This window comes from Condylostylus longicornis, unplaced genomic scaffold, assembly GCF_029603195.1.
Source record: "Condylostylus longicornis isolate FDR11 unplaced genomic scaffold, ASM2960319v2 ptg000043l, whole genome shotgun sequence".
Taxonomy (NCBI): domain Eukaryota; kingdom Metazoa; phylum Arthropoda; class Insecta; order Diptera; family Dolichopodidae; genus Condylostylus; species Condylostylus longicornis.
Genome location: NW_026578012.1, coordinates 420,775 through 448,234, shown reverse-complemented (window position 1 = coordinate 448,234; position 27,460 = coordinate 420,775). Strand labels below are relative to the sequence as shown.

The 27,460-nt window shown below is 23.1% G+C and overlaps 5 protein-coding genes across 5 annotated transcripts; 4 read left to right on the top strand and 1 right to left on the bottom strand.

The window, feature by feature from the left end:
* Window positions 1-3,633: 3,633 nt before the first annotated feature.
* On the top strand, window positions 3,634-4,246 carry LOC129610073 (lipopolysaccharide-induced tumor necrosis factor-alpha factor-like). Its single transcript, XM_055522402.1, has 2 exons — window positions 3,634-3,987; window positions 4,100-4,246. Exons 1-2 carry the CDS (start codon window positions 3,689-3,691, stop codon window positions 4,200-4,202), a joined length of 402 nt encoding a protein of 133 aa, XP_055378377.1. The 5' UTR covers window positions 3,634-3,688; the 3' UTR covers window positions 4,203-4,246.
* Window positions 4,247-8,009: 3,763 nt separating this feature from the next.
* On the top strand, window positions 8,010-8,998 carry LOC129610064 (lipopolysaccharide-induced tumor necrosis factor-alpha factor homolog). The gene is made up of 2 exons (XM_055522390.1): window positions 8,010-8,439; window positions 8,530-8,998. Exons 1-2 carry the CDS (start codon window positions 8,156-8,158, stop codon window positions 8,639-8,641), a joined length of 396 nt encoding a protein of 131 aa, XP_055378365.1. The 5' UTR covers window positions 8,010-8,155; the 3' UTR covers window positions 8,642-8,998.
* Window positions 8,999-10,972: 1,974 nt separating this feature from the next.
* Window positions 10,973-13,302, top strand: LOC129610034 (actin-interacting protein 1). Its single transcript, XM_055522350.1, has 2 exons — window positions 10,973-11,133; window positions 11,210-13,302. The coding sequence occupies exon 2, from the start codon at window positions 11,325-11,327 to the stop codon at window positions 13,131-13,133; it is 1,809 nt and encodes a 602-aa protein (XP_055378325.1). The 5' UTR covers window positions 10,973-11,133; window positions 11,210-11,324; the 3' UTR covers window positions 13,134-13,302.
* A 2,544-nt stretch (window positions 13,303-15,846) lies between these two features.
* LOC129610082 (uncharacterized) lies at window positions 15,847-16,419 on the top strand. Its single transcript, XM_055522433.1, has 2 exons — window positions 15,847-16,002; window positions 16,059-16,419. The coding sequence occupies exons 1-2, from the start codon at window positions 16,000-16,002 to the stop codon at window positions 16,380-16,382; spliced, it is 327 nt and encodes a 108-aa protein (XP_055378408.1). The 5' UTR covers window positions 15,847-15,999; the 3' UTR covers window positions 16,383-16,419.
* A 2,036-nt stretch (window positions 16,420-18,455) lies between these two features.
* On the bottom strand, window positions 18,456-19,127 carry LOC129610055 (lipopolysaccharide-induced tumor necrosis factor-alpha factor homolog). Its single transcript, XM_055522375.1, has 2 exons — window positions 18,886-19,127; window positions 18,456-18,765 (listed from the first exon to the last, which is right to left on the bottom strand). The coding sequence occupies exons 1-2, from the start codon at window positions 19,011-19,013 to the stop codon at window positions 18,663-18,665; spliced, it is 231 nt and encodes a 76-aa protein (XP_055378350.1). The 5' UTR covers window positions 19,014-19,127; the 3' UTR covers window positions 18,456-18,662.
* Window positions 19,128-27,460: the final 8,333 nt, after the last annotated feature.

Genomic DNA, 27,460 nt, shown 5'->3' with positions numbered 1-27,460 from the left:
ACTTAATGATCTAAGTGAAATATACATATTATAATTGATTAACTTTGAGATATTTGTATAAAATACGAAACTAATTTGAAAAAATCTATGAAAAACTATTATAAGATTGACTTAAATATATTTAATATGTACAAAATATATTCACATTTGCATGTGTACACATTATGTGTACAAGCATTAATAAAATTACTATGCGCACTAAAAAGCATAAGGTCACTATTAAAATTCATTAGAAATTCGTGAATTCTAATATAAATACTAAATTGTGTATCATATAAATTCTTTTTATCAACATCTGTAACTTTAGGTATATATGTATGTACATATGTATATGAGCAAACAAAATAATTGATATTTGCTCACTTTTAATGAAAAAGTAGTGCATATATATAAAAATATGTTCGCTGTTGTAATACGAGTAAATATACAAATGTAAATTGTAATAAACTTAAAAAAGTGTATGCCACACTTGTATAACACATATTTGTTGACAACAGTTTTAGAAACATTTTAAATATTTATCTTAAAATCGTATATATAGTAGATCAAAGTCAAGTTTATTTTAAATAGTGTGTAAAATATATCGTCATTAGAGTCCTATGAAAAAACCAGTAATATTCCTCATTTATTTTTTTTAATGAAATACCCATATTATATTGTAAAAACAATGTACGTCAAAAGCTTTTTTTTTTTTGATAATCTTATGAAATTTTACACCAAACATCAGTTATTTTAAAATAAATATTAAATATATGACTCACCCATTTAATTACTTTTAAATACTGGCGTATAATCAACTACATTAATATGCGTATATTAAGTTACTTAATACATAGTTAATTATATAGGTTTTAAATATCTATATATGAGAGCATATTTTAAACAAATTTTGATAAAAAATTCATATTATACAAATAACAATAAAAGGTTTGAGTTTGTACATATGTATATATACCTACATATATACTTATGATTTAGAAGCTGATATATTTGCTCTCTTCCTAAAATATCTTGAAAATTTTCATGATTTAAAAATATAGAATTTATTCCATATATATTTATACGAAACTACATAATATACATATATGCAAAAATCATACAAAATTTTTTTTATGTTTTCGCACGTTCTTATTACTTTGAAATAATCCAAAATCACCACCATTATTTTCACTTCTCATATGGAATATTATACGTCACAAATTCTTTAATATCATAAACTTTTTAATATTAATACGATAGACAATCAAACTGTAAAAAAAATTGAACAACATTGTTGACATAATAAAGTTTTGATGTCGCTTCATTTTAATAAATTCTTAATTTTTAATTATTATACATAGACACACTTGTACATATATGTACATATATACATATATACACGTTAAACGTACTGAAAGCTTTACATTTTATATATAACACCCTCCTTAATATCAAAAATATTAGAAATAAAAAATGAGTTTGTATGGTGGAGGATTGGTAAGAAAAAGTTAAGCTTTCAATAAGCCGGTCTGTATAAATTAGTGGCTTAAAATATACCACACACACATACATAATTCTTAAAACAACACCAAAAGAATAAGCAAAAAAAATAAAAAATTATGGGTTATTTAGAAGGTATAAAATACTAATTTTTTTTTTCTTTAATTTTCTGGTTTCCCCAACTCATTTATTTTACTTCTATTTTTTGTTAATAATTCCAAATATTTTTTCAAGTTCTTTTTGTTAAGAATTCCGAGTATTTATTCAATGTGTATGTATAGTACATTTGTACCTATAAAAACTTATATGTATCTGTACTATTTATTTTCCAAGTTTCCAAAAATTATTCAGAAATGAAGAGATCACTAATTTTGCGGAAATGTATAACGTAATTATGTTACTTATGCTTGAACTTCATTCAATGTTACTCAATGTTAGTACATATTCAGACTTATATTTGCCTATAGATTTATAGAAAACGAGAAAAAAAATAGAGTTGACCTTGTCAAATCTGTGATACCCGTACGAATTTGTTATACTATGTGCGAATAACTAATGTGCCATAACTAACTATGGGGCCGACTATGACTTTAAGTTGCCGTATTCCCATATTAATTTATGCAAAATTTCAGTACTATGTGTTTTTCAAAATACAGGTTGTGCCAAACTACTATTTAAGTTTTATGGCAGCTACCAGAAAGAGCCAAGAAATTTTAGCGAATTTTATCAAGCAGATTGGCCCTACTAATATATTCACTTGTGTGAAATTTCAATATCACAGCTTTTATAGTTTCTGAGATACAGCCAAATAACTTTTGAAGTTGTATGGCAGGTACCAGAAGCAGGCAAGTAATTTCAACGACTTTTATGAGACACATTGGCCCTACTAATATATTCGTTTGTGTGAAATTTCAATACCATAGCTTTAATAGTTTCTGAAATATAGTCAAATAACTTTTGAAGTTGTATGGCAGGTACCAGAAGGAGCCAAGTAATTTCAACGATTTTTATCAGACACATTGGCCCTACTAATATATTCGTTTGTGTGAAATTTCAATACCACAACTTTTATAGTTTCTGAGATATAGCCAAATAAATTTTGAAGTTGTATGCCAGCTACCCGAACCCGTACCCAGATCATATCTAATTTAAATAGGGTTCTGGCACTTACAACAATAAATCATTTGTGAAAATTTGGTAAACATAACTCAATTAGTTTTTGAGTTATCGTTGGGACGGACGGACGGACGGATGGACAGACAAAGCTAAATCAACTCAGAATTTGACGCTGATCAAAAACATACACTTGAGTCTATATCTAACACCGTTATTTCTTAGCGTTACAAACGGTAAGGCAAATTTAGTATACCCTTCGAACATACGTTCGTACGGGTATAAAAATAAAAAGGAATGCAATTTTTAAACAATATCTAATAAACACTTGTATTAAGTTAAAATGTCCTCTTTTATCTCCACGGTTATTATATATATATTTGAAAATTTCGATCATTTAAACTCCAACAGTGTCCTTGTGCTCTAACTAAATTATTATTCAGCAATGCAATTCAATTTTTACACATACCTACATGCCTACTTAAAAATTGTTTTGAAATTATCTCTTTATAATTTCTCCTAAATTTATGCAAAATTTCATACTGATGATAAAATAATTATTATATTAAAATAATTATTATAAATATTAGAACATTTTCAATATTAAGATTAAGGACTTGTAAAACCAATACTCTACACTTAATTGTTAAAGCTAAATGTGCTCTATAAACTATAAATTTAATCGGTTACATATTTTTTAAGTTAATTAGTACGAATAATTTTACAAATGTTCTATAAATTCTTCAATTCATTGTAACATTGAAAATGAAATCTATTTTGTTAACATATGTAATTTTTTAAAAGAAAATTTTTCACTTTTACCAAAATATAAATTCAATTATTAATTAAATACACTTAAAAACAAAAACTGAAAAATGATTATATTAAATTCATTGATTCACCAATTTTTATTTTCTTATCAACTGATAAATTGTTAAGAGCTGATAACAGTGATATATTGATAACTAAAAACGATTGAAATATCTACAATATTTATTAAGATATTTTTAGAATAAATTTAGTTAATTATTTACACTTTTATAGTTAACTTCAAATTGAAAAGTATTAAAGTAGCTATATAAGATAATTAATTGAAATGGACGATAAAAATTATCCACCACCAGCTGGTGGTATTCCAGCTACATATTCACAACCAGCTTATCCTCCAAATACAACTGGAATTCCAGCTACATACTCTCAACCACCACCAAATTATGCAAATCAAGGTGTATCAGCAACCGTTACAATTCAACCAACATATGTGAATACACCAGGAGTAGGGCCAGGACCATCTCAAGTAACATGTTCGTCATGTCGTGCAACTATTATTACTCAAGTTGAATATGAAGCTTCAACAAAAACACATTTATTTGCTTTATTACTTTGTCTTTTTGGGTAAGATTACACAATATAATAATTCTAAGTATTTTTACATAATTTACCATTATTAAGTTTATAGTTACAAAAACAAAAAATTTACTTTTATTTTTTTTTTTTTCATTTTCAGATTATGGCCTTGCGTTTGTCTACCATATTGCATGGATTCATGTCAAAGTGGAAGACATTATTGCCCAAATTGTCGAGCCTATTTGGGAACTTATAATTTATAGAATGATAGGTTAAGATTTGGTAATATCGTTCAAATTGCAATGTATAAATCTTTGTTTATATTATAAAAAATAAATATAGTACTTGACTTTTAAAAATTATTATTGCTTTGGCAAAATCAAAAAACAAAAATACAATAAAATTTCTTCTGTTTATTTAACTATTTTTTAATTTAATACCAATAACTTATGCTGTCATTGGGTAAGATAAGAAAGATAACATTATTTTTCATATTCGTTCCATTGAAATTAATGAAAACACATTGCGTACTTTATGGTTATAGAATATTTATTTATGTATAAGTGCATGTATCACAATCTTAGGCATATGTACTGGATATATTATGTACACGGAACTACTAAAATCTATTGAAAATTATATATGAATGTTTGTTTGGGTTAAGTAACGCAACAAGTAATTGTATCATATTATGTTTAGTAATTTTTCAAAGCTATGCGCATTAGTAAAGTGTGCAGGTAGAGTATACTATAGTCGGTGTAGAATGCTTGGGTTTTTTTTCAAATAATGAGTTATAGTTATTCATTAAAGTTTGTGCTTAACTATTAAACTATAAGTTGAAAATTTAATATAATTAAAAAAGTTCTTTTGAAGTTCTTTGCCAGCTACCTAAAGTGCTGATAACATCTGAGAAGCTTTTATTGAAAATAATAGTCATATTGCCATATTCGTTTGCACTATATTTCGATAATATTGTTTGGATTATTTCTCAGATGTATAGCTAAAAAAATTTTGAACTAAAATTGTACGGCAGATACCTGCAAAGAGTTACGTAATTTCAATAACATTTTCCAAAAATGTTATTGAAATTACGTAACTGATGAAAGATGTAAAGCTATATCATTGAGAAACCACATCAAAAAATCATTCGAAGAAACCCGAAAAGCCGTCAAAGCTTTTATGCCAAAAATGAAATAAAAATTCTATAAAATATGGTCACAATGACTTTTTTGGACTTACTCCCATATATGCATAACTAAATAATCAATTAACTTATTACATCAAATTTAAATTACCAGTAATGTAGGTAGGTATAGTTAAAAATATTGACATTTCAATTAAATTTTGTATTTCCGTTCCTGTAATTTTTTAATTTGTTATTTAAAATATTGTTATTTTTGTTTTTCTTTATGATGTGAGAATACAAATACTTACAAGCGTAATTTAATTAAATGCTAATAAATTAAATTGAACGATAAATATTTTTTATGATATTATAAATAAAATATCACTGGGAACTCCCAATAATGATAAATTTGAGGTATAAATAAATAATATACATAACAGCATATGATTAAACTAAATAGAAAGTATAATTTCAATTGTGATAACAGTAACTTTAAAAAATATAGAATAAAAAAATACTGTCATTGAATATCAATCTAATTAAAATATGCCGGTAAAATTGCCAATATTAGTGAAGTTTTTCTCAATTATGTAGCACTTTTACACGTTTGGAACATTTTTTGAATTGCAGTAATTTTTCTACTGTATAAAATCAAAAGAATTTCAAGCGAGAATCGTTTGAGAGAATTCATTTTTGCTTGAAATGATTCTCAATGAGAAAATGACTTTCATTTCAAAAGTGATTACTTAAAAATTAATTTTAAAAATAATATCATAACAAAAATGAAATTATTAAAATTATTATACTAAATTTTTCTTATAAACACTTGTACATTAATTTTCATATTCCACATTTTAATATGTAAATTTTATTTGAATGCCGCAAGAAATAAACGTATAATGCAGACGCATTACAAGACATTATATACTCACACACAATCATGTATGTACGTATGGGTAATAAGTTAATTGTTTATAAAACCATAACCATTCATTGCTCATAAACTGTTTTATAATTCAACATGACTAATCTAGAGACAGGTATTCATTTTTCAAAAGAAATTTTTTTTAAATTTTTTTGAAATAGTAATAAATAAGTACTGCACATATAGACAATATAATAAAAATAAAATATTGTTATACAAATTAATAAAAGCTTAATCTTATCAATATTTTAACAATATGAGAAAGTTTTAAAAATTATTAATTAATTGGGGTTAAAAATATTACTATACAACGTATGTAATAGAAAAAAACAAATTGTTGTCAGCACTGCGATATTTTATTTAAAATTTTTGTCAAATAATAAAAAAATTTTTTGCAAAATTGATAAGCCAATACTGATAAGAAACATCCAACTCCTTTAATTTCTTTTGAAGTAATTTGGAAATTCCATGTGAAAAATATTTGATTTTGCGGTCATTAATTCGTTTAAATATAATTTTCGTCCCAATTCTTATATGTGCAATATGTACCATATAAAACTAGTTTTATGTATCTCTAAATTATACCATTGCTGCCATCATAATTAAGTACTCAAGTGTAATAATTCAATGGTATACATTGATATACATTGTATTTATTCCTTCAGGCATTCCATATAAAAAAGTGAAAATTTAATACCATTTGTAGGAGGAAAAATGGAATTATAATTGAATTAATACAATTGGGAGTATTATGCTTTTGGAGTGTTATACTTTTAGATTATTGTATACCCTTAAATGGAACACAATAAGTAAATATGAAATCATAAAATTTAAATTATGTAACCATAAAATATAAATTATAAAGATTTCATAAATTATAAGAAAACATAATTGAATAAAATTAAAATATATCAATTCGTACTTCAAGTTAACAAACAGAAATGGAATATCTTGAAATTTTATTTTTGTACTATTTGTACGAGTATAGTATTAAATAAACAAGGAATAATGTGCTAGAAAATTACCAAAACATTTAGAAAATACAAAACCCTACATATATTTAACCTGAATTAAGCTTTTAACTTAAAACTTTAAATGTTTTGAATATTTTATTCCGAGTCCGCCGAGTTGTTTAGAATACATCACTTGTGTAAACAAAATCTAATCTATTAATGAAATATTTAATAAAATAACTAATTTATATTTTGTATATAAAGGTAAGGAACTAAGATGATGTGCGTGTATGTAGGTTTAATATATTGCAAATATATTTTTTTAACATAATAAATATTTAAACATATATAGGATATTCGAGACTATGGATGAACTTCTCGAAGAAACATAAGTCCAGACGATCTCAAAATAAACTGAAGGAAAATTTTTCTTTTATCACCATCTTATTCAAATTTTATTGGATATGTCAAGGTTGCTTTTTCTAACAAAAATATAACAGATAAAATAAATTTAATTGTATGTGTATAAAACTTGTAAGTATATGTATAGTATAAAAATCGTAAATCGTAAAATGGGTGAATTTGATAATCAAGTTATTTGCGTTCCTTTTATGAGTCTTCAAGCAAGGTGTAGTTGAATAGCAGTTGCAAACATTAAATTTCTATTAAACGATTGATCTGTTTGAAAAATTTTTATATAGAAAAAATTTTCAATTGCAAACAACGAGTTTAGATATTCCCGAGAACTTTAATCTAATATTTTCTTATAAAATTATAATAAACACATATGTATACACATCCGTTCTAGCATTATATACAAAATATAACAAAAAAACATTCATATAACCAATTCTAATTGTAATACATATAAATGTAATAAAGGTATTCTAAACACATACGAGTAATAAATATAACAATAATATCTAAATGATAAGAAAACACACAGGTATATATGAAAAGACCTATATGATGATTAGTCATACACTTTTTATCAATATAATTACGATAAGCTTTCCCATATTAAAATTAAATTATTTATTTATAATTTTTTTCCCCAACTCTATAGATTACATTTTTCGTACATTCAGTTAACAACGAACATTCAATACGAAAACATCATTTCATTAATATAGAACAACAATATCTTAACGAAAATTACTTTTATACCATTATACATTTAAAGTATATACGTATACACTAAAGTAAAGAAAAATGGAAAATAAATCAGGTTATCCACCACAACCAGGATATCAACCGGGTTATCAACCAGGATATCCACCAGGACAAAATGTTGGTTTTCAACAACCACCAAATTATAATCAAACAATGGGAGGTCAACCACCAGCTACTGTAATTATTACGCAACCAGGTCCTGCACTTGGTCCATCACCATCACAAATAACATGTCCTTCGTGTCATGCTACAATTTTAACTAATGTTAAATATGAGCCTAATACAAAAACTCATATTATGGCATTAATTTTATGTTGTTTTATGTAAGTACGCAGCTTTAAAATTATATAGATTGTATTTTTTAATTGATGTTTTATATAATTTTTATATAAATTTTTACTTTCATTTTGCAGTTGTTGGCCATGCGTATGTTTACCATATTGTATGGATTCGTGCCAGAGTGCTAATCATTATTGTCCAAATTGTAACGCATATCTTGGAGCATATGACAAAGATGGTTGTTAAAACAATTAACTTTGTTGAAACATATAAAAGAAAACTATTATAAATAATTAATGTTGAGCTTTGGAAAAAATTTGGAATTTTATAGCTATTAAAAATTAAATGAAATTTTTAGTAATAGACATAACAATTACCTAGGCTAAAACTGTTTAAATGCTACTTAAGCTATTTAAAAAAAAAAATTCTAACTGTGTAAAATTTAATTTGTCAAAAACACATTTTTTTTATTTTTTTTTTTTAATGTTATATTATTGTAAATACAAATTTTTCATATATTTTTAGGTAAATATGTAATTAAAATATGAAACAAGTGTAACTATATTAATGTTATACTTATACACATTGAATGTAATTGAATTGAAGAGTAAGTACACAACTATGTACAGAGTACTTATTGAAAAATATTAATTTTTTAATAAAATAGAACAAAATTATACATTATTTTGTTTTTTTTTAAAAGACCAACTTTGTAAAAGAGAAACAATTTCATTATATTTTAATGAATAATATCGTTTACTATAAAATATAGATAAAATGGAATTTTGTTAAAAAATCTATACAAAAATTAAAAAGATAAGATAATAAATACAATAATTGTTTAAATAACAATAAAACAAATAAAAACCTAACTGTTATATTAAACATATATAGGTATAATAAGTACATTACCATACTTAAAATGACACTGAAAATTATTTATTCATTCGTTAAATTCAAGTGAAGTATTTTATCACTAAATACAATTACACGAACACATTAATTTTGCCTATTTAATTTTTATAACAATCATAATTATCACAACTTATTTTTAACAAGTACATATGTAGGTACTCTTAATTTTTGGTTACATAAAAGATTTGTGTACATATTACTTATTGTTATCACTAAAATTAATATAACTCAAGTGCAAAAAAGCTTGCTTGCGTTTTTAGGACTTTTGAAAAGCCTAACTTCACCGGAAAGTACTTAATTAAAAATTTTATTCTAAAGAAATATTCTTTTTTACTGAGATCATTTTGAAAATGCAGTATTTTAACGTTAGAATAACAAGATTTCAAAAGCTCGACATTTTAAATTTGACATGAAGCTTTTTAAACTTTAAATTTCGACTGCTTGGTCATCGTTATGATTTTAAGAAACTTTAGTTGTGATGAAAAATATATTTAAAAATTTTAATATGTTTTTGTTTTTTTGAAAATTTTCATACATCGACATTACATCCATATGAATATATTAAGTTCAAATTTATTATTACTGTCAATATTTATTTTCAGTTAAGTAAAACAAAAAATACATTTAAATTTATTATTTAAAATTCTATTACCATCTATGACATTCCAATCCAAATAAAAATTACATTAGTTTGTGCCTCTTTATGTTTCCATTAAAAATTAAAAATTTTAATAACATCAAAAATAAAATTTGATTTTCAATATGACATTCTTTGATGACACTTGAATAAATAAAATTTTTACCAATATGTGACGTCATAAGGGAGAAATATTTTTGATTCGAAAAAGTCAAAATTGATTTACATTATTTTAGTAAAAAAAATAAAGTTAACGACCACCATTATTTCTCTTCTGTTTTATTTTTCCTAATTAAAAAAAGAAATATTATTGAAGTGCGTACATATTCAAATAATATGTAGAATCAACTGAGTTGAAATTATTATGTAATAACTTCTAACATTCCTTGTAATTTTGATACAAATTTGGAAATTGTTTCGCATTATTTTTTGTTCCCTGATCTTACCCAGCATTTACACGTGCAAGTTACTTGCAAGAAAGTTGCAATACATACAAAAATTTTACTAACCCATTGAAATATTTCTACTGGCTTGTTTACTTGCAGTTCAACTTGCAAGAAAATTTTGCTGCCAGTAATTTGAGCAAGTAATTTGACATATTGAGAAATTCACAAAAAAAAATTTGTTGCTTTGATTTTTTTTTTTTTTTTTAATTTAAAATTTTTGAATTTTGTTTTGAAAAAATTAAATTTAGCAAACTTAGCTAGTTGTTTTCTTCTCAAAGACATTTTCAAAAATTAACTTGCTAAACGCCTACGTCATAATAGCAAGTAATTTGACATTTCGAAAAACTAATTGACAATTAATATTATACAAACTTGCATGCAAGTAACTTGTATGTGTAAATGCTGGGTTAGTAAATATATTAGGCTTCGATACAATTGCAAAGAGGAAAATATAAAAAACAAAAAATAAATTTTTGTTTTTTCGTTACAACCCTGACATCTTTGACATATTTGTCAAACGAAAATGAAAATGATGAAAAAATGAATAAAAAAAACCTTTAGTCAGACTGCGTATAGTAGTAGAAGTATAGTAGTTGAGTGATTGTTCGTATATTTGTATTTATTGTACATATATGGTCATGAAAATACCACTTATGAGAAATTAAGATACGAGAGCAATAAAATTACCTATTTACAACGCTTGATTAATTATTAAGTTTAAAGTGTTATTTAGAAAATTTGTAAGTAAAAATAAAATTTTCTCTAATTGATAAGTTCTAAAAGAAAATGTTTATATTAAATTAATTGTGATTTTAGGCACCAAGCTTTTTTTGTAACCATATTTGGGTGTCGCCCGGTTTATGCTAATCAGAGGTTAAACAAATAAATAAAGTCATTTTCGTTGAACATCTAACTATATTAAGAAATAACAATGCCAGTTTCTAATAAGTATATTTTTGCTAGTCTACCAAGAACTCAAAGAGGTCAACCTATAGTACTTGGAACAGATCCAAAAGGCAAAAATTTTTTGTATGCTAACGGAAATTCTGTTATTATCCGTAATATTGATAATCCAGCAATATCAGACGTGTATACGGAACATTCTTGTGCAGTAAATGTTGCAAAATATTCACCAAGTGGTTTTTATATTGCATCAGGGGATCAATCTGGTAAAATTCGCATATGGGACACAGTAAATAAGGAGCATTTATTAAAAAATGAATTCCAACCACTTGGTGGTCCAATAAAGGATATTGCTTGGTCACCAGACAGTCAAAGAATTGTAGTTGTTGGAGAAGGTAGAGAACGATTTGGGCACGTTTTCCTTGCTGATACTGGTACTTCAGTTGGCGAAATAAGTGGTCAATCAAAAGCGATAAATAGTGTAGATTATAGACCTTCTAGGCCATTTAGAATTGTAACAGGCAGTGAAGATAATACTATTGGAGTTTTTGAAGGTCCACCGTTCAAATTTAAGATGACCAAAACAGATCACACAAGATATGTACAGGCTATAAAATATTCACCAAGCGGTAATTTATTCGCTTCAGGTGGTTTTGATGGTAAAGTGTTCTTATATGACGGAACCTCATCAGAATTAGTTGGTGAAATAGGTAGTCCGGCTCATAAAGGCGGCATTTATGGTGTTGCGTGGAAACCAGATGGCAGTCAATTATTAACATGTTCTGGAGATAAAACTTGTAAATTGTGGAACGTAGAAACAAAGGAATTAGTAACGGAATTTATTATGGGTAAAGATGTCGAAGATCAGCAAGTAAGCTGCTTGTGGCAAGGTGAACATTTGATTTCTATTTCATTATCTGGTAAAATAAATTATTTAGATGTCACTAATCCTGAGAAACCACTTCGCATTGTAAAGGGTCATAATAAACCTATAACCGTCTTAGGTTTAAACGAAGATAAAAGTTCCATTTATACAGCAAGTCATGATGGTATTGTTATATTTTGGCATCCTGAAACTGGAGTTAATGAAAAAGTTGGTGGAAACGGTCATGGTAATCAATTGAACGGTATAGCTTCTTTTGATAATTTCATATACACGTGCGGTATTGATGATTCATTAAGGCAAATTGATGTGGAAACAAACACATATACTGATGTATCTGTAAAACTTGCCTCTCAACCTCGTGGTTTGGCAGTTCTTAAATCACAAAATATAATTGTTCTTGCATGTCAAAAGCACATTGTTGTTGTAAAAAATAACCAAGTTGCATCCACATTGCCTTGTAAATTTGAATCAAATTGTATTTCAATCAATTCAGAGACATTGGAAGTAGCAGTTGGTGCTGATGATCAAAAATTAAGAATTTATGGATTAAATGATACAACTTTAGAACAGAAACTTGAACTTGAGCATTTAGGTGCATTAACTGATTGTCAGTATTCACCAGATAATAAATATTTAGTTGCATGCGATGCAAACAGGAAAGTAATATTATATGAAGTTAGTGAATATAAATTGGCTCATAATAAAGAATGGGGTCTGCATAATGCCAAAGTAAATCGTGTTGCATGGTCACCAAATTCAACAATGGTTGCAAGTGGATCATTGGATACAAATATTATTGTATGGTATGTTAATAATCCGAGTAAACATACAATATTGAAGAACGCTCATCCTCAATCTCAAATTACTGGATTGGTTTGGTTGAACGATAGAACAATTGTATCTACTGGTCAAGATTGTAATACCAAAATTTGGGAAATCGATGAAGAATAAAAAATTTAATTTTTTAATAAAAATAAAAATGTATTTATTGTATTATGTGTCCTAATTATGGACTTGTTCTGCTAAAATTTTATGTCATTATAAAACAAAAACAAAAAGATACAAAAGAAAAATAAATAAATTTATATGCGCAATTTTTTCATACAAAAATAAATTATTAGAATTTTTATTTGTTAAAAAAGTTGTGAACGTTTTAAAATAAGAATTTTTTTTACTAATATGAAATACAGTAATTTTTTTTACTTAATTGGATTATTTACTAAACTAACAAAAACGAAATACTTATACATAAAATATATTTTTTTGATTTCCAAATTATATTTCTGGCAATAATCCATTTTCTTTTACATGATAAGATGAAATGGTGGACGCCTACTCATAACTAAAAAAAGAAATCTTATTTCAATTTCTAAAGATGTTTAATTTTTCATAGGCATGGAAATTTTCCTTATAAATTTTTTTTTTTATTAATAGAATAACAAATGTTTTGCATTCATTTTGATGCATGATTCTAGTAATTATAAAAACATTTAGATCATCGTTATATTTATATTCAAAAACATATTTAGAAATTATTTCTGTTTTTATGTTGAAATAATTTTTCAATTAAAATTTATAATATAATGTAAATATTAATTATTTTTTCTAAGCGAATTGATTTTTTTGTAGAATGTTTTCAAAATTTTAAATCATATTTGTACAATAATTTAGCGAAAACTAAATAAATCAAATGATTATTTTTAGGAAATTACAAATTTAATTACACGCTATGTATAATTATGTATGTACATTGTTTGTATAGAATATCTATAAATGATAAATAGAAATTTAATTCTATATCTAAAACAAAAAAAAAAAAAAAAAACAATTATAAATATAACGATGGGTAACATAAAATAATTTAAATATAAAATAGAAGGTCAAAATTAATCAGAGGTCATGAGTAGAAGTTAATGACCGCAACTCTTATATACTAAATAGAAAATAAAATTAAAATTAAAGTATATATGTACATAGTATAATAATAAAATTTTCAAAATGACGTTTACACCGTAATTTACTTATTTAATCCGGTCTAATAATAGGAACAATTATTTTAAATGTTTTCACTTTTTCTATATGTACATACAAACATAAGTATTTTAATTTTTATTTTCTTTATATTTTTTTCCATTATTTTGTTTAAAATTCTACTAGTATTAAAAAATACATCGTATATAATTATATTTTTTTATTTTATTTTCTTATTTGTTATTTTTTCACAGAAAACGTTTTTCATTTTTTTTTTAATTTTCTTTTTAATCTTTATGGTTTATGGTTCTGATTGCATATATTATGTATTGTGTGACGTGAATGAATATTTCGCTTATACTTAATATAGTATCGCTGGTATTATATAGGATTATCTGTTTAGAAAACTAAAATTTGAAGTAATAAATATTTTAATATATATAATATACATACGTTAATTATGTATAAATAATAATTTTGATTCTTAATTCAGTATAAGAAAATTTCATTGTTAAAAAATTAAAATGAAAATTTTCCTTAACGGTAAAAATCTTCTTCCATTCCAAAATTTTATAAAAATGAAAAGTATATTTAAAATACTAATTTTATGTACACTCTAGCTTCAATCTAATACATACATATAGGTGCATATTTCTTAGAATAACAAATTTTTATCAAATAAAATATTCAATAAATAATAATATCATAAGATAGTGAAGTTAAAAAAGAACATATAACTAATAATTTTAAAAAAATGTTAAAGTACTTTACTTCACAATAAGATTACGTATGCAAGTATATACATATTATGTAAATATTATGAACATAAAATCCTTGTATAAAAAAACAAAAAAAAATTTCAACAGTCCAGAAACACTTAAAAAAAATATTAAATGGAATTATCAAAAAGTAATCTTATCTCACAATAAAAGTTTATTAAATTTTCTTGTTATCAACATTGCATAATTTAACCATTAGCATGCAGTGGATAAGAGTATGAATAATTTCTATTAATATCAAAATAATATTCAATTCCTATTTTCCTTTGAAAACTAATTGAATAAAATTTCTCTTTCGTTCTAAATATAAAAGTAAAATGTAAATAGCAAGTTTTTAATGCAAACAATTAATAGAAAATGGGAATTATTTTATTACTTTAATTGAATTAATACTGCCCTTAAACTTTTGATATTATCGAAAAATTATATTTATTTATTTAAAAATATTTTTCACTACAAAGAAACAAAATTGAGGAAACTATCACTTCAAATTAAATCGATGATTTAATAAGTTTTACGAATAAAGTGAATGTATAGGGTTTTCCAAAACAAAAAAGAACTAAATAAATCAAATGCTATTATCATTTGATAAATAAATCAATAAAAATAATTTTTTTATTACAAAATAATTAACAATTAATATGAATTATATATATACTATTGAATTCATATACGTTATGTATGTATATAGGTACTTACAATATACGATTATTATATATAAAGTTGGTAAATTGAAAATCAATTAATTGTTTGTCAATACTTGTTTGTCATAATTTGTATATAAAATGTAATGCATGTGCAGTATAATATTATAATGCAAAAACCTGAAGTGCTAAACTATTACAGTACAATAACAAAACTAAAGATAAATTAATATCTAACCCTTAAGTTTGTTTATCTGGACACTTAGTAAAATAATCTGGATACTTAATTATTGTTAGAACATGTACATACATATATAAATATGAAATACCGAAATGCATTTTTATTTCTCTTTAAGCTGGAACGAAATAATAAGCAATATAAATTAAAAAAAAAATAACGTTTTTAACAATTTCTTATTAAGAATGGTAAGTTAATAATATCAGCATATAAAATAAAATTAAAATTGGACTTTTCATTTCAGGATCGTGATAAATTTTTGGCAAGTCTTAATGAGACTTCTAGGACCGGAAACTGGTACAAAAAACTTAAAGATCTTACAATAGATCAAAAATATGAAGTAGAAGAATTTTATTTTAAAGATGATACTAACAAAGAAGTTATATGCAAAATTAAAGACCCTGAAAACGATGGAAAATCAATTTATATTCAAATGCCTGAGAGATGGTCGACAAAAGTAACAACAGAAGAACATATCAAGATTCTGAATGAAGAAAAGCGTTTTTTAAAGTATTCCGGGCAAGATAAGGAACGCGAAAAATTATCAATTTTCGAATTGACAAAATAACAAAACTCTTCTGCTTCACAAGATTTATTAAATAAAACATCAGGTTGCAGATATTGAGTAGTTTTCACTAAATAAAATTTTACTAAAGATGAATCAAATACAATTGAATTTTATTTAAAATAAAATGATCAATATGAATTTATTATAAAATTTGGAAAAAAAATTACATATTTCAAAAAATCATTTTTGCCTGTAGAAATATTTGTTTAAATTTTTATAACTACAATATTCTTAACCAATATTTCTTTAATTTTATAGATATACGGATATCCAATAATTTGCGTTTTTGTAACAAATATTCAATAAAATCAAAAAAAAATTTGAGCAAGATATTTTTAATAAGTTGCATTATTTTCCAATAATAATAATTATGCAAATTTCCAATCTATAACATTAATATATTAAAGATGTGACACAAAATTTCTCATATCATTAAAAAAAAAAAAACAAAAATTAGAACTTGATGGTTTTTGATGCAAAATTTCCGGAACCATTAAAAATATCACTATAGCACTTATTCTATAAAAATATGTGTACTTAAAATAATAATTTAATTATATACTAAATGCAAATCATGTTAGGAAAAGTTAAAAGAAAGGGCGATGGATTTTATGCTACTTTATTTCTATATAATTAAGTAAATTCAATAAGTTATTAAACATCGAGTGTTAAATATTAAAGTCGAGTGTTGTAGATGTTCAAAGGTCTTGAAATTAGCTAGTATAATAAATCATTTCTCAGAATTCGGAAAGTTTTGTCATAACCGTTCGTATACCGGTATAAATTGGGTTTATATAATTATGTCATAAATTTATTTTACACTCAAAAGCCAATTGGTACATACATAAAAAAAATTTCTTTAAATTCCATGTTAACATGTTATACGTTAAGTACATACGTTATAGTAATAATCTTCATTTAATTCAAAAATGTGTTTAATTTAAAATGTACATAATTATGTATTTCAAAAGGTTCCGAAATGTGAGTACACGTAAACCATTTCCCAATTGTGCCATTTTTTAACGTAAACCTTAAAAATATGGTTATACTTTATCTTTTATAAGAATTACTTTTGATAAAGAAAAAATTCAAAAATAAGTTATATATTGATTAACTTAATAATGAATATTTTATATTAATTAAACCAAAATTATGAAAAAATTCTATTCAAATTTTCTCTCTGTTCTATTCAAATTTTCACGTGATATATGTACATATATACGTACATACATACATTTAGTTATATTTTGGTGTCCCTTAAAATATTAGGTGTGTCTGGTATATGTATGTTTGTAAAAACTTTATAAAGTTTTAGTATGCACGGCATCTGATATAATATTTTTTGGAAAAAACAAAATAGAGAAAATGATGACGTCTTCATTTTCTCAATGTTTAAAGTTTTCCCAATATTTTATAAAGTAAAATTTAGTATATTAAAAATTTTTCGCTGTCAAAACATGTGTTCTTCTTTATGTGTGTATTGTTTATATTTGATAAATATTTTGAAATTTGACATTTATTACGTATTTTATAAAGTTTTTGAATGAGTTTTTTCAAATTTTCCATTTGGTTAATTTTTTTTTTTTTTTTTAAATCAGATATTTTTTATTTCCTTTGCGAGAAATTACGTCACTATTTTCTTTTTTTAAAGTTTTTTCAAGTTTTAATCCTTATACCAGACAGATCTATTATCACAACATTATTTGTTGTAGATACAACGTTGCCAAATTGAAAAAAAGAATTGTCAATGCACCTATAGGATCGTTTCACTTTAATTATAAAATTTTTTTTTCCATATCAATTAAAGTAAGTTCTTATGTACGTTCTTATTTATTTTTAATAATTTATAGCGAATAAATAACTAAACTTTGTATAATAGAATTGTTTTGAACAAATAAATAAGGAGCTTTTAAAATCTTATCTTGTTCGCGATACCATAAATAAACGACAAATTTAAGGTGTTTTTTTTTTTTTTTTTTAACAACGCAGTTTATACTTTTTAAATGATTGATTGATCTAATATAGATAAAGTCATGTTAAAAGATTAAACAGTTTTTTGAATTTTAAATCACTTAAAATATGGCATACGTGTCCATATTTTAATTTTTATTCATATTTTTAATTTACATATACACTTAATATTCAAATTATTCTATTTAATAAAAACACTATAGATAATGTATATATATATGACACATATAAATTTAACAATTTAAAATATTATTAAATTAAATTAAATTATTAAATTATATTTTTTTTTGTTTTGTTATATAATATTTTTTATGAACTATAAGCTCCGATAAATGCATTACAATTTGGACAATAATGATTAGCATTCTGACATGAATCCATACAATATGGTACACAAACGCATGGCCAACATCTATATAATAGTAAATTAAATTATTAGAAATTAGAAAAACTAAATTTAAATTAATATAAATAATTTATTTTTTTTTTTTTTAATATACTACATAATATTATTAATATACTATGTACTTACAGGAATAGGCATAATAATAATGCCATTATGTGTGTTTTTGTTGTTGCTTCATGTTTTACATTTGTTGTAATTTCAGCATGACAAGATGGACATCTAACACGACTTGGATTTGGACCGACAGCAGACATTTTTTTTTAATAAATTAAAAATTTAATAATATAAATTAAAAATATTTTTTAACGGAGTTCTTTTTTTAAAGAAACCAATAAACTGATTTACAAAATCTATTATACTTACTTTTAAATAGGTAATTTAAAAAAAAAAAAAAAAACTAAAAATTTTCTAAAGCTTTTTCAACCTGGTTTTTTGGTTTGTTTTGTTTTTTATCAATTTAATCATCCTGATAGCACACGATAAGAACATATGTACATACATATATCTTTATTAAATATTATGATTACAAAGAAATTTGACTCATAAATTTATGATTCATTTACCTATGTATACTAAATTTAATATTGTATTTATGCGTATAGCAATTACTATTGGAAAATATTGTCTGTACTTTTATTTTATTTACAGTTTATTTGTATAATTATACTTAAAATACTAAAAAATACGTTCCATGTTTTAATATAATTTTTTTCCATTTGATTTTATAATGCAGCACAGACGGATTTCTGATCTATATATACGTCTATATCATCTTTCATTACATCATTGACATTTTCTGTAAAAATATTAAAATTAATCAAAACCTAGGTTATTGAATAATTTTAATATTTTATGCTAATAATTATTTTTATACTAATCACACTTTAAAAACCAAAAATTTGCATTCTTGATAAAACAAAGTAACAATAATCTTTTTCTTCTTGTAAGCATGATTAACGTAATTTGTTAACGTGACTTCAAATTGATCGCATGCTATAATTAATTAATTCAGTAGAAATCTATCAAATTAAATTTTAATTTACTTTGACATTTTTGCTAAATACTACTAAATTATCTATATTTTCTGCAAAAAGTAACATACTTAATTCAAAAAAGACAAGTTGAAGTCTAATTTTGTGATTTGGTAAACACCTTAATTTTTTTACGTTATAAAGTATATAAAATACGAATATATTATTTTGTAAAAAACTTAAATATATGCGACTTCATAAAGTTAAACCTTACGTGAACTTGACATTCTTCAGGAATAGTGTACACCAATATCTCGCTTTCCGACAATAATTAGTTCCCAAAAAAATTCGTCGCAATCAAAACGTCACAATTCGAGAAAATTTTTTGTATGGAATTGCACTCTAAATATTATTAAAGATACGTTCCATTTCTTAATCAAAACATTTTTAAGTTTTTTTTATAAATTTATTTATTTATACAAAAATTTTTGCTTTAATTTTATTTTTGGTACCTATAAAAAACTTTTAAAAAGTCACTTTTGGTTCTAAGAACTTGTATAGCAAAATATATATAATTTCTCTTTTTATAATTACCTTTAACGTATTTACAATGTTAATACTATACACACAGCATTCAATACATACAATGTACATATTGTGAGAGCAAACAAAAAAAGAAAAATTCGCAAATATTTTTCTCATCGTAATGTCAATTTCGTCAAAATTCTTTAAGTCGCAAAGTAAAATTAATCAAAATTTTTTTCTGCGACGCAATATATGAAATGTCGGAAAGTGAAACGTCGCAAAGCAGCATGGCATTAGTGTATATCGTTCAAATAATAAGCTACAAACATCATAGCTCGTAAGTGATTATTTCTAAATTATATAAAATATTTAGTGCTATTCCGATATCAAGTAAAATCATTTAAAATTTGCTCTTTCCTTATATAATATCCCGATATGAAAACAATATATAAATGTGTATATGTTAAAATACGAAGTTGCGATAAGTAAAAAAAGCTTTTATATAATCAAAATTTACAAATAAAAGTAGCTACTCTACATACCATAAAAAAATCAATGCATTTTTGTTAGGTTTTTATTTTTTTTTTTTTTCCTGATAAAAAAACTGCAGACTGTAGAACTTTTTTAATAAAACGTTTATTTAGTTTTTCAACTTTTTTATCATTCAACACAGATTGTTTATATTATAAAAGCAAACACATATGTATTATTTATATTCATACACACATATATAAATATATACAATCATGTGTAATTATGGTGTTAATTAGAGTGTATAAATTAGTTTCTCCCGCTAAAAATGCGGATTATTTTTATTCAATAATTCAAGCTAGATCAGTGTTGATCAGTGAGGTGAGTTTTAACATAGAGCTTTTGCCCTAGTGTTTAGCACGTTTGCAAAAAAAAAAAAGTTTGTATACCTATATGTAAAAAAAAAATTTTAAAGTTTCACTTTTATCAATCAGCAAAAGAATAATCACACCATAATACCCCCTCCCCACTCCACCCTACTCATCCTTTTATGACAGTCTGTGAATATAACAAATTTTTATAAATTTTAACGAATTCTCGGGGAATTTTAATGATGAAAATTTAATGACGAACATATTACTTATATTTGCGTAAACTCATACATTTCCTTACTAAACTTAAAATGCTTTTTCTTTATACTCGTATAACCAACAATAATTGTAGGGGAATAGTTTTGGTTTACTGTCGCAAATGAAAATTGATATTACGACTGTAAGTATTATTTGTATAAAAATTCAGATTTATTCCATAACCCGATAAAAGCTATCAAAAATAACAATTTTTTATTTTTGATATACTCGTAACTGTTTACTTCGCGTGCATGAGTTTCTACCTACTGCATACTTTTATTTATATAATAATTATATCTGATTCAGATTTTGAAAATTTACAATTAATCAGTAAAAAATATAATAGATAAAAATATAGTCAAGTATACACATATACAAAATTTAAATTAGTTAATAAAATTTTTGTATTAAATAATTGCTCTCTTATAACAAATATATTTTTAGTTTCCTTCAATTTATAAAGCATTTGTATAGTTTCGAAAAACTCTTATATCTAATAATATTTAATTATATTAATTAAATTGCTATTTAAATAATTTTTCTATAATTTGGTTTTTCATTACACAGAAATTGTAATAATTATTGTAATAAAATATTTTTAGAAAATTTTGGCAGGATTAGCAATTGTTTTATTTTCGAAATGAGAATTTATTTGCATTTATTTAGAATGAATTAATCTAAAATTTTTAAAATATTTCCTAAATTATTCAAATTAAATATTATTATTCATATTATACTGATATTCTAGTATCTACTATATTTAATACCAGATACTAGTTATATACTGATATTCCGTTATCTAGTGATATAACCGGTTTTTTTTTTTTTTTGCAAACTTATCTTAAGTACGAGTGAAATGAAAAAGTAACTTTATTAGATTGAAGATAATTTATCGCAAATATTATTTTATTTACATACATTTATATTACCTGTAAATATTATTTTTAATAGCCGAATTGATAGAAATAAGTTTTGTCTACATAGATTTCTCTCTCATGTTATTCATTCTCAATCTGAATATTTGCCACAATTCGAATCATTCTATAATAAATTCTATAAGACTACAAACTATTAATTTTTTTTTTAATTACAATATAAAATACAACTTTATATTTTAATATATGTATAGGATTTTGTTTTGATATTCCGGTCATGTGCTTCACTGCTTCTTGATTAAATGCTGGTTTATTATTATTGATTATAAACTCCGAGGAATGTACCACAATTAGGACAGTAATGATTTGTATTTCGGCATGAATTCATACAATACGGTATACAAAAACATAACCAGCAGGTAAATTTATTAAGAATAATAAAAATAGTTTAGATAAATAAATATATATATGCTATTATGCTCTATCATTTAAAATAATTTACATAATATGTATATTAGAAAAACCCACCAAAATAGACATAAAAGTAATGCTGCAGTATGAGTCCTCGAAGTTGCTTTACGTTCAATTGTTGTTGAAACATGAGCATTACATACAGGACATATGAGCCGGGTTGAGTTTGGTCCAACAGCAACAAAAGACATTATAATTCCTTCTCTATTTTCGAAAAAGATTTAGTTTTTTTTTTTTTTAGTTTAAGAATAATAAATTTGACAAAAAAAATTTGACAACAGGTTTATGTCCTATTTGAAAGAAATCACTAAATACACTGAGTGAGAATAATATTTTTATATTGCAAGCTTTCTTTTTTTTTTTCATTTCTATATACATATGTTTGTATATACTTTATCGACAAAAGGGAGATTTTTTTTTAAGTTTCTCTTAAAAATTTTATGAAGTTTGTTTGAATAACTTTAAAACTTCGATAAAATGAATTCATTTCAAAAAAAGTATTGAACATTTATTAAAATATTTCAGCTTAATAAGACGGTTTGACAACCATAACCTCTAACAGCGGGCCTTATTTAGAAAAATTGCAAATTTTTTTAAGCAAAATCTTAAAAAATCTCGTTTTATTAAAGTAGGTCTTATAATAAACTTTGAAGTTTATGACATATTAATTTGATTTAATTAAATGCTGCCATATTGATCCCAATGGAGAAAACTAGGTCCATTTTGTAATTTTAAAATCAGTTTTTGATGTTTTTATGTGTTCGTATTTGGACCTCACTAAAATCTTTTTTTTTTCTTTATATTACTTTATGGATTTTATGGATTTCAAGTAGCAACTCTAATTTTGAATTGAAAAAAATAAATTAAATTATCATTTATAATAAATAAATTAAATTATTCATATCGTATTTAGTTAAATCATTTTATTTTATAAATTTAGAAAAAAATGACGGAATAACAAATAACTTGATCACATAATAACGGTTTTAAAGCTATTGTTTCGTAAATAATCCTTTCCCTTAAAAAATTTGTTTTATAAATTTTGTTTTTATACTCGTACCTGACTTTGTAAATCAAATTATTTTAAATGTTCCTCATATTTTGACTCGCCTGTTAATTAATCCCTTTTTTACTTCGCAAACAAAAACGATATAAAAGTTATATCTACTTTAATGAAATAACTGTAATGTTCTCGAGTTCTGTTACGATTTCTAAGATACGAACACGATTTGAAATATATGATACATACATAACCTACACATATATGTATGTATGTTTTTGTACATAAATTATATAAAAGTGTAAGAGTATGTTGGAAATTTTCTATTGTATTTGCAATAATTGCAATGAATGCAAAAAATAACAGAATGAAAAACACCAGGAATCAGAAAAAGAAGACAACTTTGAATTATTCAATTTGAAAATTTTAACAGCAGTAAAGCAAAACATCATATTATTATTGTTATGTTATTGAATGAGCTTACACATTTAGTTTATTCATTTGTTTAAGCGTTCTATTGTATATTTTTGTTTTAATATTTTGTATATAATATCCGTGATTTTTGTTTTTCTTGAATTCAAATTATGGTTTTAAAGAAAAGAAAAACAAAACTTGTGTACAATGGCTATTTAATTTCATTATTCAGCAAAATTTTAGTTTTCAATTTAATATCTGTTATTCTTTGATAATTTAAAAAGGATTTAAAACAATATTTATTTTTTACATTGTAGAAATTTAGAATTTTATTCTGATAAGATATAGTGCGAAATCATGCATGTGGAATATTAAGAATATTAAATTTTGTGAAAATTTGATTTATTAAATACATTTGATAATAGAATGTGCAAATAAAAAAATTTCAATGTATGAATATTAAAAAATTGGAAAATTATAAGCATATTTCTACAAGATTTAAGAGATCGTTTATTGAACATACAAAATGAATCTGAACGATGGTTTTGCTGCATTCTAAAAAATTGAGATGATTCATTTTACTTCCTTATATTTGTTTTATAATAACTTACATTTATTTTATTCAAATGATCAGTAAATATTGGAGTTAATACTGGAATATTACTCCAGATTCTCATTTTTTATCATAGTAATATTATTCTGTAAAGTGAATGGATTGTTATAAAATTAATATGTTTATCTTTAATGAAAATTTAATTTAGACTTTCATCTCCATTTTTTTTCCATTGTGTTAACAATAATATTCCATAATTAACAAGGTATTTTCAGTTTAAGTTCAAAATGTCTATTAAATTTAAGTAATATTGTAATTTATCAAACTAAAAATTAAATAACAAAATTTTTTATTTTAAAAATTAATGTTTTTCTTTATTTTTGATTAATATTAATATTTTTTTTTTCTGCTTTTCTAATAAATCCTTACATTGCTATTTATTTTTATTTTTTTTTCGCGAAATAATGTTTTTTATAATTTACAAATAATTAAAAGTTGAATATATTTACAGAATTATTTTTTTTTAACTTCACACCAAATTATATAAATTAATGACATACGTTATCTACATAATTTTGCTAACAACAAATATTTTTAATTTAACAAAATTAATTTCATAATTATTAATATTTAATTTTCTTTATTTAAGATATGTATACAAAAAAAAAAAAAAAATATTTTAAATATAAATTTTCTTTTTGTATAACACAAAGTTTGAATTTTTGAAAATAATATCATAATTTGATTGTTATTTACACCGATTATCTTTTTTATTTTTTATACTGATTAATATTTGGCTTTCTTAATGAAAATATTAATAATATTTTGTCTGAAATCACATAACTTTTATGAAAGTAAAAGTATACTTGAATAGAAAGCAAATGTTCCAATGCGAAAAGAAAAAAATAATTTTAATTTTATTTGTAAGTTTTCTTAAGGTTTTCTCGAAAATTTAAGATAAAGTAAAGTATATTTAATAGATAATAATATATTAATTTACTGAATATAATATTTGAGGAAATTGTTTACGTTAAAAAATTAAAGTTCCAAGTAATAATATTCTGTTGTATTCTAAATAATTTTTAAAAATTAATTTTTTCTAGTTAATAGTCAACATTAGACTTTTTATTTTTTAATTGTTATTAAAAATAGCAATAAATTTATTAAAATTTTAAAAAAATATGAAACAATACAAAACATATACATATTGAATATTTTGTTAAAAAAATTTAAAATATAATTAATAATTATATTTATGATTTATATTCATATAAAATTTCAAAAGTTGAAATTATTACAAAATGTTAAAATAAATTATAAAATTCTTCAAATATCCAGATTCTGGTCAAATTTATGTATCTGTAATATTATAATTTTTTATTATTTCAATTTATAATTCAAATTTTTTTGTTATTGAAAAACCTCCAGTTTTATAAAATTTAGTTTTTCTTTTCATGTTTTTAATTAAAAATTAAAGTTGTCTAATATTTGCTATTATAAACGAATTTTTCAAATATTTTTTTTTTGAAAATTATTTTTAAATATAGAAAATTTTGAAATTTTTATTGATGCAAATACATATCTCTTATTAAATCAAAACTATTCTTTTAAAAATGTAAATATAATGTATAAGTGCACAACTTTTTGTTTTATAAAAAAAGTTTAATTTTCATACCTAATGTTTCTTTCAAAAAAGTAACAAAAGAATATGAATAGTTTCTAAACAAAAAAAAACCTATTTAATTACATATGCAAACTTTTTATAAAAATAATTCATTCCATTTAAAATATTTAATGTTCATATGATTTTATTAAAACAATGAATTAAAAAAATCATGTATATCAATGTAATATAATGAACTAAGTGCTCTTATATAGTATGAATGTGTTTTCGTTTAAGGACTATATCAAAAAAATAGAAAAATTAATTTTTAATCTCAAAGTAAAAATTTAAAATATTTAATGTTCATATGATTTTATTAAAACAATGAATTAAAAAAATCATGTATATCAATGTAATATAATGAACTAAGTGCTCTTATATAGTATGAATGTGTTTTCGTTTAAGGACTATATCAAAAAAATAGAAAAATTAATTTTTAATCTCAAAGTAAAAATTATTTGAACATAAGAAAATATTTAAAACTTTACAAAATAGAAAATAAAAGTATAAAATAAACCGCTAATAATTTCTTAACAATTTTTAAAATTAAAATAAAATTTAAAAGAAAATAATTAACTTTTAGCGGAAAAAATTAAAATCTTTTAAAATAAAGGCACTAATAAAGCTGAAAGCCCTTAATTGAAAATACAATATTGCTATAATTATTTGTAAATTTACTACTCTTATGTTACTCTAAAATTTAAAATTTTCTTTTGTTTTTTTCAATTTTTTTTTTTAATGGAATTTAAGCATTTTAGATTTTTGATTTTAAAATGGATGATGAAAATTTCAATTATAAAAGCTAAGGATTTTTTTTTTATTTTTTGAAATCAACAGTTTGATTTTTTTATTAAAATATATTGCTGCAAATTACAAATACATTTTTATTAGAAAAAAAAAACAAATAGATCCATAGTTAAATATTCTAGTTTCGAACTTTCTATAAGGTAAAAAAAAAAAATTTTAGAGAACAAATTTCATAAATAAAATAAATAGTGAAATTTTTTTTATTATTAAAAATAAATTTTATTTTTCAGATATTTGAATGTCGAAGAAAGTGTATAAAATATTATATAAGAAAAATTAAAAATTTGTTCCACATTCAAAAATTTTAAAATAAATCTTATTT